Source organism: Blennius ocellaris (genome assembly GCF_963422515.1).
Source record: "Blennius ocellaris genome assembly, chromosome: 23".
Classification (NCBI taxonomy): Eukaryota; Metazoa; Chordata; class Actinopteri; order Blenniiformes; family Blenniidae; genus Blennius; species Blennius ocellaris.
In genome coordinates, this window is record NC_137672.1 from 19,378,861 (window position 1) to 19,393,960 (window position 15,100).

The window sequence follows — 15,100 nt, forward strand, 5'->3', positions numbered from 1 at the left end:
CCTCCTCCTCTTGTCCCCCCTTCACCTCTTCTTCCGCTTCTCCAGCAAATCCTTTATTACTTTCGCCATCTCTCTCTCCTTCCATCACTCCATATCGTCTTCTACTGCCCTCCCTCTCTCTCTCTCTCTCTCTCTCTCTCTCTCTCTCTCTCTCCATCCATCCATCCCTCTCTCTTCAGGTTTACATACAGCGGATCGTTACACCCCGGGCGGCTCTCACTGTGTGTTGCTGATAAACAATGATGCACACACACACACACACACACACACACACACACACACACACACACACACACACACACACACACACACACACACACACACACACACACACACACACACACACACACACACACATTTCCTGTTTCCTCTCCACACGGAACTTTTTGTAACAATGAGATCATTATAGAAGAGAAAATGACACACAGACGATCCTGAAACCGACTTCCCAGCAACGTGACGGAAACTGGTCGTAAAGGTGAAAACATCACTGCTGTGGGCTGTAACCATGGCAACGTGGAAACCATGGTAACCTGCTGTAACTACGGCAACATGGAAACATGGTAACCTGCTGTAACCACGGCAACGTGGAACCATGCTAACCTCCTATAACCACAGCGACGTGGGAACCATGGCAACCTGCTGTAACCACGGCAACATGGGAACCACAGTAACCTGCTGTAACCACGGCGACGTGGGAACCATGGCAACCTGCTGTAACCACAGCGACGTGGTAACCACGGTAACCTGCTGTAACCACGGTAAACTACTGTAACCACGAGGAGATGGAAACCATGCTAACCTCCTGTAACCGTGGCGACGGGGGAGGCCCTACCTCCTTCTGGTGGTACTTGATGGCCAGCTTGAGCTTGGCCAGGTCGTGACTCTGCCGCAGGTCCAGCTCTTCACTCTGGTCGTTGTCTCGGTGGTTCAGGATGGTCTCCAGCTCCCTGGAGCTCCGGGCCTGGTCCAGGAGGTCCTTGGCAAAACGCTTACACTGCTGGGACAACTCCTCGTACTCCTGGCGGAACTCGTTCTCCACCTGGGGGACGGTCAGCAAGACTCAGCAACATTCAGGGAAGATTCAGGAAACATTCAGGAAACATTCAGGGAAGATTCAGGAAACATTCAGGGAAGATTCAGGAAACATTCAGGGATGATTCAGGAAACAGGAAACATTTAGGGAAGATTCAGGAAACATTCAGGGAAGATTCAAGAAACATTCAGGGAAGATTCAGGGAAGATTCGGGTAAGATTCAGGAAACATTCAGGGAAGATTCAGGAAGATTCAGGGAAGATTCAGGAAACATTCAGGAAACATTCAGGGAAGATTCAGGAAACATTCAGGGAAGATTCAGGAAACATTCAGGGAAGATTCAAGAAACATTGAGGAAGCATGCAGGAAAGATCAAAGGGTTTTTCTGGGTGTCAGTTGTGTAAAGTGCAGGAGAGATCAAAGTTGTGTAAAGTGCAGGTTCTGCCGTCACCTTGCTGAGTTCTTTCAGCTCCCAGCCGAGTCTGAAGGCCGTGAGGATCGGATCTTCACTGGACAGAGCGATGAGCGACGGCGACGCCAGAGCTTTGTAGATGTTCAGTCGAGACCGAGAGTGTCGGAGGCTGTCCACCTGCCAGAGGACACCCGTCATCCTGCTCTAATCCAGATTATAGAGCATCTTCCTCCTCTAGTCCAGATTATAGAGCATCTTCCTCCTCTAATCCAGATTATAGAGCCTCTATCTCCTCTAACACCAGATTATAGAGCATCGTCCTCCTCTAATCTAGATTATAGAGCATCTTCCTCCTCTAACACCAGATTATAGAGCATCGTCCTCCTCTAATCTAGATTATAGAGCATCTTCCTCCTCTAACATCAGATTATAGAGCATCTTCCTCCTCTAATCCAGATTATAGAGCATCTTCCTCCTCTAATCCACATCATAGAGCATCTTCCTCCTCTAATCCACACCATAGAGCATCTTCCTCCTCTAATCCAGATTATAGAGCATCTTCCTCCTCTAACACCAGATTATAGAGCATCGTCCTCCTCTAATCTAGATTATAGAGCATCTTCCTCCTCTAACATCAGATTATAGAGCATCGTCCTCCTCTAATCCACATCATAGAGCATCTTCCTCCTCTAATCCAGATTATAGAGCATCTTCCTCCTCTAACACCAGATTATAGAGCATCTTGCTCGTCTAATCCAGATTATAGAGCATCTTCCTCCACTCACCTCTGAACTGGAAACACACTCCACGCAGTCACATCTAATCTGGTGCGGTCTCGGGATGGTGACCTGCACAGAAACAAGTTCATCTCGGTTAAAAAACAAAATTAAAAAAGTAGGGACGAATTAAAAAAAGGTGGTAATCCGCGTGGAGGTGGGATTATTCGCTCGGCGCTCACCTTCCGCTGGACGAGCAGCTTGATGATCTCGTAGTTGTTGGTGTGTGCGGCGAGCATGATGGGCGTGATGTCCGGCGTGAACTCGGAGAACTGGCTGTCCATCATGAGCGAGGGAACCTGGCGGAGAGCGGGAACCTTCAAGAGTCGGTACGGAACGTTGACGCTCGCGGGTTCCGCCGTTACCAAGGAAACGAGCCACCGCCAGTTTAATCTAGCAGACTCCGTTCAGGGGAGTTAGAGACGTTACGAAACGACGCAGCCTGAGCATTTATACGCCTGAATAATAACACACAGCGACTAAAATAAACGTACAAGTTTTAGACATCAAAGGGAAAGTGACACTTTGAAGTTTTATTGCAACACAACTTCCTCCTGCACGAAAAATGTTTTAGTGTGTCTCGTCTCTCCTCCTTTCTCCTGCCGCACACACACACACACACACACACACACGCACACAGATAAAGAAACTAATTGGAAGATAAAACAAAGCTTTCATCTTAAACTTCCGATGACGAGATGTAAATCTACCGAGAGACAAAAAAAAGAAAGAATGACGGAAAAAAAAAAAAACCTGCTGCAACAACAGATTCCTTTCGATCCTCATCCAAACCAAAACCTTCCCACAATCCTCTGCTCCGGCCAAAGCTCGGTAACCATGGCGACGGAGACGGTCCGAGAGTGACAAACCGACTGTTGTCTTTTGCCGCCAGATCAATAAAGTTGAATTGAATTATTCTGAAACGCTCTCTCTCTCCCAGAGACGTTCGCTTTGTCAATAATCGCCTGGAGTCTCACTAAACTGTTAACACTGAGTGAAAATGTTCCATTTTTAAGGTAAACAAAGCCTAAATAGGCTTTTTGAACACTATATTTGATTCTTTTTTAAATCTTTTTATCAACATTTCACATTAAAAAAAAAAGAAAAGAAGTAAGGAATAGGAATCCGCCGGCCAGCGTGTGGCGACGGAGGAGAAAGAATCTATATTTAGCATCAATCTGAGCGTTTCTGCTTCCAGAAGAGACGACGGAGGATTAGAGCCGCGGCTCCACGACTCTTAAATGAGTTTAAATCTCCTCCGTTCCTCCTCCTACACCTACACTTCACATCCACACACACACACACACACACACACACACACACACACACACTGTCTGTCTTGAAATCCTATTTCACACGGCGTCTCGGGAATTTTAATTTCACTCGCCTCGGCAGAGTCGGCGGATGTTGCAACTCGTTGCGGTGCCAGAACAGGCCGCCGCTCCGGGATCGGCTAATTACCCACCGGCACTTCAAATCCATTAAAAACGCTCTGAAATCCACTAGAAGCACTGGAAACGCCACTAAAATAAAGATACAAACTCCACTAGAAACACTCCAGAATCCACTAAAAACACTCTGAAATGCACTTAAAGAACTGGAGAACCAACTAAAGTTGAGATGAAAGCCATTAGAAAACCCTGTAAAATCCAGTAAAACCAATATAAAATCAATTAAAACACTATAAAATCCACTAAAATCACTATGAAATCCAGTAAAACTACTGAAGACACTATAAAACTCACTAAAATATCTATAAAACTCACTAAAATAAGTATAAAACCCACTAAAATAAGTATAAAACTCACTAAAATAAGTATAAAACCCACTAAAATAAGTATAAAACCCACTAAAATAACTATAAAAGCCACTAAAATAAGTATAAAAGCCACTAAAATAGCTATAAAAGCCACTAAAATAAGTATAAAAGCCACTAAAATAGCTATAAAAGCCACTAAAATAACTATAAAAGCCACTAAAATAAGTATAAAAGCCGCTAAAATAAGTATAAAAGCTACTAAAATAAGTATAAAAGCCACTAAAATAAGTATAAAAGCCACTAAAATAAGTATAAAAGCCGCTAAAATAAGTATAAAAGCTACTAAAATAGCTATAAAAGCCACTAAAATAACTATAAAAGCCACTAAAATAAGTATAAAAGCCGCTAAAATAAGTATAAAAGCTACTAAAATAGCTATAAAAGCCACTAAAATAACTATAAAAGCCACTAAAATAAGTATAAAAGCCGCTAAAATAAGTATAAAAGCTACTAAAATAAGTATAAAAGCCACTAAAATAAGTATAAAAGCCACTAAAATAAGTATAAAAGCCGCTAAAATAAGTATAAAAGCTACTAAAATAGCTATAAAAGCCACTAAAATAACTATAAAAGCCACTAAAATAAGTATAAAAGCCGCTAAAATAAGTATAAAAGCTACTAAAATAAGTATAAAAGGCACTAAAATAAGTATAAAAGCCGCTAAAATAAGTATAAAAGCTACCAAAATAGCTATAAAGACACTAAAATAAGTATGAAACTCACTAAAAAACTATAAAACTCACTAAAATAACTATAAAATGCACTAAAATACCTATAAGTCAGAAAAATAACTATAAAATCAACTAAAATAACTATAAAACTCACTAAAATAAGTATAAAACTCACTAAAATAGCTATAAAAGCCACTAAAATAACTATAAAACTCATTAAAATAACTATAAAACTCACTAAAATAAGTATAAAAGCCTCTAAAATAAGTATAAAAGCCACTAAAATAACTATAAAAGCCACTAAAATAAGTATAAAAGCCACTAAAATAGCTCTAAAACCCACTAAAATAACTATAAAAGCCGCTAAAATAAGTATAAAAGCCACTAAAATAGCTATAAAAGCCACTAAAATAACTATAAAAGCCACTAAAATAAGTATAAAAGCTACCAAAATAGCTATAAAGACACTAAAATAAGTATGAAACTCACTAAAAAACTATAAAACTCACTAAAATAACTATAAAATGCACTAAAATACCTATAAGTCAGAAAAATAGCTATAAAACCCACTAAAATAACTATAAAACTCATTAAAATAACTATAAAAGCCACTAAAATAACTATAAAACTCATTAAAATAACTATAAAAGCCACTAAAATAACTATAAAACTCATTAAAATAACTATAAAACTCACTAAAATAAGTATAAAACTCACTAAAATAAGTATAAAAGCCACTAAAATAACTATAAAACTCATTAAAATAACTATAAAAGCCACTAAAATAACTATAAAACTCATTAAAATAACTATAAAATGCACTAAAATACCTATAAGTCAGAAAAATAACTATAAAATCAACTAAAATAACTATAAAACTCACTAAAATAAGTATAAAACTCACTAAAATAGCTATAAAAGCCACTAAAATAACTATAAAACTCATTAAAATAACTATAAAACTCACTAAAATAAGTATAAAAGCCTCTAAAATAAGTATAAAAGCCACTAAAATAACTATAAAAGCCACTAAAATAAGTATAAAAGCCACTAAAATAGCTCTAAAACCCACTAAAATAACTATAAAAGCCGCTAAAATAAGTATAAAAGCCACTAAAATAGCTATAAAAGCCACTAAAATAACTATAAAAGCCACTAAAATAAGTATAAAAGCTACCAAAATAGCTATAAAGACACTAAAATAAGTATGAAACTCACTAAAAAACTATAAAACTCACTAAAATAACTATAAAATGCACTAAAATACCTATAAGTCAGAAAAATAACTATAAAATCAACTAAAATAACTATAAAACTCACTAAAATAAGTATAAAACTCACTAAAATAGCTATAAAAGCCACTAAAATAACTATAAAACTCATTAAAATAAGTATAAAACCCACTAAAATAACTATAAAACTCATTAAAATAAGTATAAAACCCACTAAAATAACTATAAAACTCATTAAAATAAGTATAAAACCCACTAAAATAACTATAAAAGCTGCTAAAATAAGTATAAAAGCCACTAAAATAGCTATAAAACCCACTAAAATAACTATAAAACTCATTAAAATAAGTATAAAACCCACTAAAATAACTATAAAACTCATTAAAATAAGTATAAAACCCACTAAAATAACTATAAAACTCATTAAAATAAGTATAAAACTCACTAAAATAAGTATAAAACTCACTAAAATAAGTATAAAACTCACTAAACCGTCGTAGAAGGTGGTAAAAGTGTTTAGTCACCTGCTTCTCGCCGCTGGGCCGGCGGTGCGACAGCAGCAGCTCCACGGCGCCCACCACCTCCTTGCGGATGGCGTACAGCAAGGCGTCTCCGGTGTGGATGCCGTGGTCCAGCAGCAGCTCCATGATCTCCAGGTTCTCGTTCTCGATGGCGATGAGCAGCGCGCTGCGGCCCAGCGGGTCCAGGCAGTTCACGTCCATGTTGTAGTACACCTCCGCCTCGCGCAGCGCGTGCTTCACGCCCGCATAGTCGCCTGCAGGGAGGCAAGGCGCCGACTCAGCGCCACGCAACCGGAAGGAACAACCGCTTCAACGCGACTTGTAAAGTCAACTAAAGTCACTGTCAAATCAACTAAAGTCACTGTAAAATCAACTAAAGTCACTGTAAAATCAACTAAAATCATTGTGAAATCAACTAAAATCACTGTGAAATCAACAAAAATCACTGTGAAATCAACTAAAGTCACTGTAAAATCAACAAAAATCACTGTGAAATAACTAAATTCACTGTAAAAATGAACTAAAATCACTGTGAAATCAACTAAAGTCACTGTAAAATCAACTAAAGTCACTGTAAAATCAACTAAAATCACTGTGAAATCAACTAAAGTCACTGTAAAGTCAACTAAAGTCACTGTAAAACCAACTAAAATCACTGTAAAATCAACAAAAATCACTGTGAAATCAACTAAAGTCACTGTAAAATCAACTAAAGTCACTGTAAAAGCAACTAAAGTCATTGTGAAATCAACTAAAATCACTGTGGAATCAACAAAAATCTCTGTGAAATCAACTAAATTCACTGTAAAATGAACTAAAGTCACTGAAATCAACTAAAGTCACTGTAAAATCAACTAAAATCACTGTGAAATCAACTAAAGTCACTGTAAAATCAACTAAAGTCACTAAAACTAATTTAAATCATTGTAACATCATCTAAAATCACTGTAAAACCAACTAAAGTCATGGTACAATTAACTAAAACCACTGTAAAATGCATTAAAAGCCCTAAAATCAATTAAAGCACTGTAAAGGCCAGAAAATCACTGTCAAATCAACTAAAATGTATGTAACATTAACTAAAATCATGTAAAAGCAATATGAAACTGCAGAAAAGCATTTTAAAATCCAATAAAAACCATGCAAACCACTAAAACCATCGTAAAATCCATTGCAAGCCTCACAAAATCCACTAAAAGCAATAGAACATCTAATAAAAGCAATAGAACATCTAATAAAAGCAATAGAACATCTAATAAAAGCAATAGAACATCTAATAAAAGCAATAGAACATCTAATAAAAGCAATAGAACATCTAATAAAAGCAATAGAACATCTAATAAAAGCAATAAAAAAAATCCAAGAAAAACGATTTAAAATCCAATAAAACATTGTAAAAACCTGGGAAAAGCAATGTAGAACCCTGTGTGTGTGTGTGTGTGTGTGTGTGTGTGTGTGTGTGTGTGTGTGTGCGTGTGCGTGTGTGTGTGTGTCACCCTTCTCCACGGCGGTGAGGTAGGCCCTCTCCTCAGCAGAGAGCTCCACCTCGGCCCGGACGATCTGCAGCGGGATGCGGTCGCGGTACGGCGAGTACGTCGCCTGCAACACACACACCTGTAGTCACACCGTTCACTGTGTGTGTGTGTGTGTGTGTGTGTGTGTGTGTGTGTGTGTGTGTGTGTGTGTGTGTGTGTGTGTGTGTGTGCGTCTCACCTTCTTGTAGTACAGCTGCGTCATGGGATTCATCTGGACGTTCTGGGGAAGCAGCAGCAGAGGAGGGTTAGCGAGGCTCGGAGGGGGCGGGGCTTATAGATCGTTGTGACCGAACATCGTTTGTGTCGTTTACGTTGTTTACTTCGGGTTAAGCAAGTAAACAAACAGGATCTCGACGCCGCGGAGACGCTCAGCGACGAGGTTTGACGGGACCCAGGACGACCGGCGGCTCTGGAAGCTTCCGCCAACCGTCTCCGTTAGGAAGACACACGTACCGATACTGCACCGATGCCGATACCGATACCAGTATCAGTCCGATGCTATACTTTTGAGTACTCTTACTCAGAATCAGCGATACAACCTGGCCAGAACGACGTCAGCAACGACGGGACGCAAGAGACACGTCTGAGTTCGTTCAGAATAGCAAGAGTTGAAAGAGAATTTGTATCAAATATTAAGAAAGCATCAAAGAGAGTTTGTACAAAATATCAAGAGATCAGAGCGTCTCCTGAACGACGTCGTCCAGCAACGTGTCTCCTGAACGACGTCCAGCAACGTGTCTCCTGAACGACGCCGTCCAACAACGTGTCTCCTTCACTACGTCCAGCAACGTGTCTCCTGAACACCGTCCAGCAACGTGTCTCGTGAACGACGCCGTCCAACAACGTGTCTCCTTCACTACGTCCAACAACGTGTCTCCTTCACTACGTCCAGCAACGTGTCTCCTGAACGCCGGCCAGCAACGTGTCTCCTAAACGATTCCGTCCAGCAACGTGTCTCCTAAACGATTCCGTCCGGCAACGTGTCTCCTAAACGATTCCGTCCGGCAACGTGTCTCCTAAACGATTCCGTCCAGCAACGTGTCTCCTAAACGAGGCCGTCCAGCAACGTGTCTCCTAAACGATTCCGTCCGGCAACGTGTCTCCTAAACGATTCTGTCCAGCAATGTGTCTCCTAAACGATTCCGTCCAGCAACGCGTCTCCTTCACTACGTCCAACAACGTGTCTCCTTCACTACGTCCAGCAACGTGTCTCCTGAACGCCGGCCAGCAACGTGTCTCCTAAACGATTCCGTCCGGCAACGTGTCTCCTAAACGATTCCGTCCAGCAACGTGTCTCCTGAACGAGGCCGTCCAGCAACGCGTCTCCTTCACTACGTCCAACGCGTCTCCTTCACTACGTCCAACGTGTCTCCAGAACGAACCACGTCAGCCTGGTTGTCGTTCGTCACGTCGTCTCTTCCCACAATGCCGAGGCCGGTGACGCCGGATTCGCCACGCGGGGGACGAGGCAGGCGGAAACGCCGCGACCTCAACCGTCCCCTTTGTGTCCGACCTTCGCATAATGAGCTGCCGTTTTCATTTAGCCGATTTACTCGCCGCGGAATTAATCCGCAGCCGAGGTGACCTTCGGGGGGACGAGGCTGCAGCGGGAGGAGGCGGGGTTCAGAGGAACGAGGTTGCGTGAGGAGGTCGGGGGGGAACATCGGACAATCCCAGGGAGACGAGCGGAACCTCTTCAGGACAAGATGGAGACTCGGAACCAGCAGCACCGGAAGTCCCGCGGTTCCTGGTTCAGACATGAGTCTTGTTGTTGGACCTCAGTTGAAACTGGAAATCTGGAGTTTGAAAATGTTTTTTTTCCTATTTGGGCTCTTTGTTTAAACCAGAATCGTACACAAGGGGGCGCCAATCCCGAAGATAGGGGCTTTGATTGTCATGAACCCTACATAGAGGTCGCTAGCACCACGGGTAAGGGAGTCCTAGAACTCTTTAGCATGTAGCATTTAGCAAGTAGCATGTCTGGCGTGTGAGCCAAGAAACTCTCTCGCATGTAGCATTTAGCAAGTGGCATCACTGGTGTGTGAGCCAAGAAACTCTCTAGCATGTAGCATAGCCTGTGTGTCAGCCAAGAAACTCTTTAGCATGTAGCATTTAGCATGTAGCATCGCTGGTGTGTGAGCCAAGAAACTCTCTAGCGTGTAGCATAGCCTGTGTGCCAGCCAAGAAACTCTTTAGCATGTAGCATAGCCTGTGTGTCAGCCAAGAAACTCTTTAGCATGTAGCATAGCCTGTGTGTCAGCCAAGAAACTCTTTAGCATGTAGCATAGCCTGTGTGTCAGCCAAGAAACTCTTTAGCATGTAGCATAGCCTGTGTGTCAGCCAAGAAACTCTTTAGCATGTAGCATAGCCTGTGTGTCAGCCAAGAAACTCTTTAGCATGTAGCATAGCCTGTGTGTCAGCCAAGAAACTCTTTAGCATATCGCATTTAGCATGTAGCATCGCTGGTGTCTGACGCCAGACACTCTTTAGCATATAGCATTGCAGTTGTGTGAGCCCCGAAACTCTTTAGCATGTAGCATTGAGCAAGTGATAGTTAGCATTAGCATCATGTAAAGTAAGTCAATGGCCAGAAATCACATAATTGACGGTTAGCATTCGTATTACAGAAGGCAATGCCACGGCCGTAAATCTCAAAGCGTGCCGCCGCAGCCAGAGGAACCAGGAAGTCGCCGGATTTCAGATTAAAAGCGGCTGAAGTGCAGGATCTGCATCGCGAAGGAATTTATGCTGACGGCTCCACAACCCGGCTGCTCAGCGCTACGCCACTGCAGATAAACTCCCCGCCACCCTCCTCCTCTTCCTCCTCCTCCTCCCCCTCCTCCTCTTCCTCCTCCTCCTCCTCCTCCTCCCCCCCTCCTCCTCCTCCATCTTTTCCTCCTGCACAAGTTCATTCTTTTTATTTCACACTCACTTTCCTCCCCGTCATTCATTTCCTGTCCACCCTTCATTTCCCCTCCGTCCAGCGTCGTCTGTTTGTACCTCCTCCATGTTTCCCCTCATCCCCCCTTCATCCCCCCTTCATCCCCCCTCCTCCTCCTCCTCCTCCTCCTCACAAATCTCTCCCCTCATCTTTCTTTCAGATGTTCTGCTCTACTTCCCGCCTCCAGAGCAGAACTCCATCTTGAAGTCACTTCTCCTTAAAATTCTAATCTTTCCTTCCGTTCTTTTTTTTCCCTCTTCTTCTTCTCCCTTCGGCTGCAGGAGATACGATTCTCCTCGACATCACCCCCCCCTCCTCCTCCACCCCTCCTCCCCCTCCTCCTCCTCCTCCCCCTCCTTCTCCCCTCCTCCTCCTCCACCCCCCCTCCTCGTCCTCCACCTACTCTTCCTCCCTCCTCCTCCTCCTCCTCCTCCCCCTCCTTCTCCCCTCCTCCTCCTCCACCCCTCTTCCTCCACCCCCACCTCCTCCACCCCCCCTCCTCGTCCTCCACCTACTCTTCCTCCCTCCTCCTCCTCCTCCTCCTCCTCCCCCTCCTTCTCCCCTCCTCCTCCTCTTCCCCCACTCCTCCTCCCTCCTCCTCCTCCTCCACCCCCCCTCCTCCTCCTCTTCCCCCACTCCTCCTCCCTCCTCCTCTTCCCCCACTCCTCCTCCCTCCTCCTCCTCCTCCACCCCCCCCCCCCACCATATTTGACAGTACAGGTAGCGTCACCATGTCAGCAGGCAGTGGACGATTGTTCCTCATGATAAAAGGATTTTTACAGATTAGAAGGAAAGAAAACGGTTGAAAATGTGAAAAAAGAGAAACTTAATTGAGGCGTTTTAATGAGAAACCTCAGAATGAATCAAGTAAATGAAGAAGATCAAAGGAAGAAACGGGATCGTTTCCAGGTAAAGACGTCATAAATAAAGACGTGACGCAACATTGTCCTTCTACTGAGCATGTGCACAACAGCTGGTTCCCACGGCGACCAGGACCATTTTTAGTCCGCATTGACATTTATTTTGAAAAAAATAAAAACTAAAAGCTTCACTTTCCCATGAAGCCTCGTTAGCTACCGAGCGTGAAAACGTAAACAGCGTCGCGTTTCCACGGCGACATCGTACGCACCAGGTTTCCATGACTACGTAGCATGATAGCACTAGCTTCACGTTTCCGTGGCGACAATAAGCCTCAAGCTTCCGCGATGACAATTTTGGCAACACATTTCTGTGGCGACGGAATGAGCGTCTTGGTTTCACGTCTCCATGGCGACAATAACAATCCTGCTTCCACGTTTCCATGGCGACATCGTACGCACCAGGTTTCCATGACTACGTAGCATGATAGCTAAATAGACGACAATAAGTATCAAGACGCACCACGTTTCTATTATGATGACGTTTTCAGCATCACGTTTCCACGGCGACGTTGTATGCACCAGGTTCCCATGACAACCGAGTAACATAAGGAGCCCCGCGTTTCCATGGCGACAGAATAAGCATCATGTACAGACATGTTCCTGTCCTCCCGTCCAGCTCGTCTCCGTCACTGCTCCTCCTCTTCCTCCTCTCTCTCCTCCTCCTCCTCCCCTCCCCTCCTCCTCCTCCTCCTCTTCCTCCTCTCTCTCCTCCTCCCCTCCCCTCCTCCTCCTCCTCCTCTTCCTCCTCCTCTTCCTCCTTCTCTACGTTCACTAAACTCTCCTCCTCCACCTCCACCTCCTGCTCTTCCTCCACCTCCTCCTCCTCGCCCCCTCCTCCTCCTCCTCCTCCACATTCACTAAACTCTCCACCTCCTCCTCCTTCTCCTCCTCCTCCTCCTCCTCCACCTGCTCCTCCACCTCCTCCTCCTTCCCCTCTTCCTCCCTCCTCCTCCTCCTCCTCCTCCTCCTCCTCCTTCTCTTCCTCCTCCTCCACCTCCACCTCCTCCTTCCCCTCTTCCTCCCTCCTCCTCCTCCTCCTCCTCTTCCTCCTCCTCCACCTCCACCTCCACCTCCACCTCCTCCTCCTGACTCCAGGTTGAGGTTCTCCTCTACTATCCTCCCTTCATTCCAGTATTCTCCTCACCACGCCGTCCCTCCATCCCTCCCTCCCTCCACCCCTCCCTCCCTCCCTCCTTCCGTCCCTCCACCCCTCCCTCCCTCCCTCCCTCCCTCCCTCCCTCCCTCCCTCCGTCTGTTTTCCCTGGAGGAGGAGACGAAGGTAAACAATCCCAGACGTCGTCGTCCTTCATGATGAAAGAGACGACCTCCTGGTTGTTGACGATTCCGGCCAATCAGCTGTTTGTTCATCAACACAGATCAAAGCCCAGAGAGAGAAAGTTCTGGTTTATAAACACGTTTTCTAAAAGTAGCAGCCGAAACAACCACTAAACAATAAACGTAGCAGATTTACAGTGTCGCAGGTTGTTTATATTAAAGAGCCGAGACTCGTTTTCACAGAAACAGGAAACGAGTGGAGAGGCTCTGGAAATACTTTTCTTTTGAAAATTCTCGTGGGAAACAAAGAAAAAAAACGTAACTTTTTGAAAACAATCGGGCTCCATCACCATGGAATCGAGAGAAGACAACTTTTTGAAAACCCTCGAGGTTCGTCGTTATTTGAAATGACACAAAACACAACTTTTTGAAAAGAAACCTGGGCTCGGCTCCATCGCCATGGCAACGGGAGCAGGTGCAACTTTTCGAAAACTCTGGGTTCCATCCCCACGGGACAACATGTCAAAACAACATGTCAACACAACAACATGTCAAAACAGCAAAAAGTCAACATATATTATGAGATAAATACAAAATGTATATTTATTTATTTATTTATTTAGTTTGTTTTTCTTTACAATCACGATGTTTACAACAGTAAACAGATAAACTGAAGAAACTCCAGCAGCTCCAGGGTTTTGGGGTAAAAATAGGTGGACGGTTTTGGACTATCAAAATAAAAGCAACACGATTCGACAAGACGGCTTGTTGGTGCAGATTTTGGGGGAAAAGAAAGAAAAGAAAGAAAAGAAAGAAAAGAAAGAAACCCCAGGAGGAGTTTCACCTCCTCGCCGAGGAGACGAGACGCTGAACCAAACCCGGCGGGGAAACGACACACAAATAAAACAAAGAACAGCAGAAGTCGCCGGCCGGGAGAAGGAGGGAGGAGAAAGGGAGGAGAAAGGGAGGAGAAAGGGAGGAGAAAAGGAGGAGAAAAAGGAGACGGGAGAGAAAATTCTGGCAAATCAAAGGCTGCTGGCCGATGATGCAACCCTTTGTTGTGTAACGAGCTAAAAATAGAAGCAAAAGGCAAGTCGGTGTTTTTGGGGGAGACGAGACGCCGCCACAGGAAGTGACACGCCTCCACCCCGCCGCCGCCTCCGACCACCAGGGGGAGCCGCTTCTTCCCTCCGCTTCGTAATCCCGTCTTTCTCTCTCTTCTTCAAAAACCCCCTCCTCCTTCTCCTCCTCCTCCTCCCCCTCCTCCCTTCTTTCTCCATCCATCATTCCCGTCATCCTCCACCTCCGCCCATCTGCTGGCCGTCACCTCCCGTCCTCCCTCCTTCACCCCGTCCGTCGCCTCGTCCGTCTTCCTCCGTCTTCCTCCGTCTTCCTCCGTCCCTTAAACCTTCCTCTCCTCAATTCATTCTTTTCCTCCTCCGACAAAACGGAACGAACAAAACTCTTCCCGCCACCGAATCTCAAAACTTTAGCTACTTACCGATACTGAGTACCGATACCAGGACTTGCCTTTAGCTACTTACCGATACTGAGTACCGATACCAGGACTAGCCTTTAGCTACTTACCGATACCGAGTACCGATTCCAGGACTAGCCTTTAGCTACTTACCGATACTGAGTACCGATACCAGGACTAGCCTTTAGCTACTTACCGATACTGAGTACCGATACCAGGACTAGCCTTTAGCTACTTACCGATACCGAGTACCGATACCAGGACTAGCCTTTACCGATACCAGGACTAGCCTCTAGCTACTTTCCAATACCGAGTACCGATACCAGGACTAGCCTGTAGCTACTTGTCGATACCGAGTACCGATACCAGGACTAGCCTTTAGCTACTTATCGATACAGAGTACCGATCCCAGGACTAGCCTTTACCGATACCAGGACTAGCCTTTAGCTACTTACCAATACCGAGTACCGATACCAGGACTAGCC

General features: G+C 44.3%; 1 protein-coding gene across 1 annotated transcript in view; it reads right to left on the reverse strand.

Moving 5' to 3' along the window:
* Positions 1 to 8,213, reverse strand: part of LOC308147075 (short transient receptor potential channel 5-like) — a gene marked incomplete at both ends in the record, with an annotated part of 29,539 nt that extends 21,326 nt beyond the window's left edge. The window contains 9 exon segments of the mRNA XM_080519145.1: positions 582 to 608; positions 610 to 798; positions 800 to 1,042; positions 1,488 to 1,625; positions 2,234 to 2,296; positions 2,407 to 2,523; positions 6,471 to 6,721; positions 7,964 to 8,066; positions 8,181 to 8,213. Coding sequence (XP_080375271.1) covers positions 582 to 608; positions 610 to 798; positions 800 to 1,042; positions 1,488 to 1,625; positions 2,234 to 2,296; positions 2,407 to 2,523; positions 6,471 to 6,721; positions 7,964 to 8,066; positions 8,181 to 8,213 — 1,164 coding nt within the window.
* Positions 8,214 to 15,100: the final 6,887 nt, after the last annotated feature.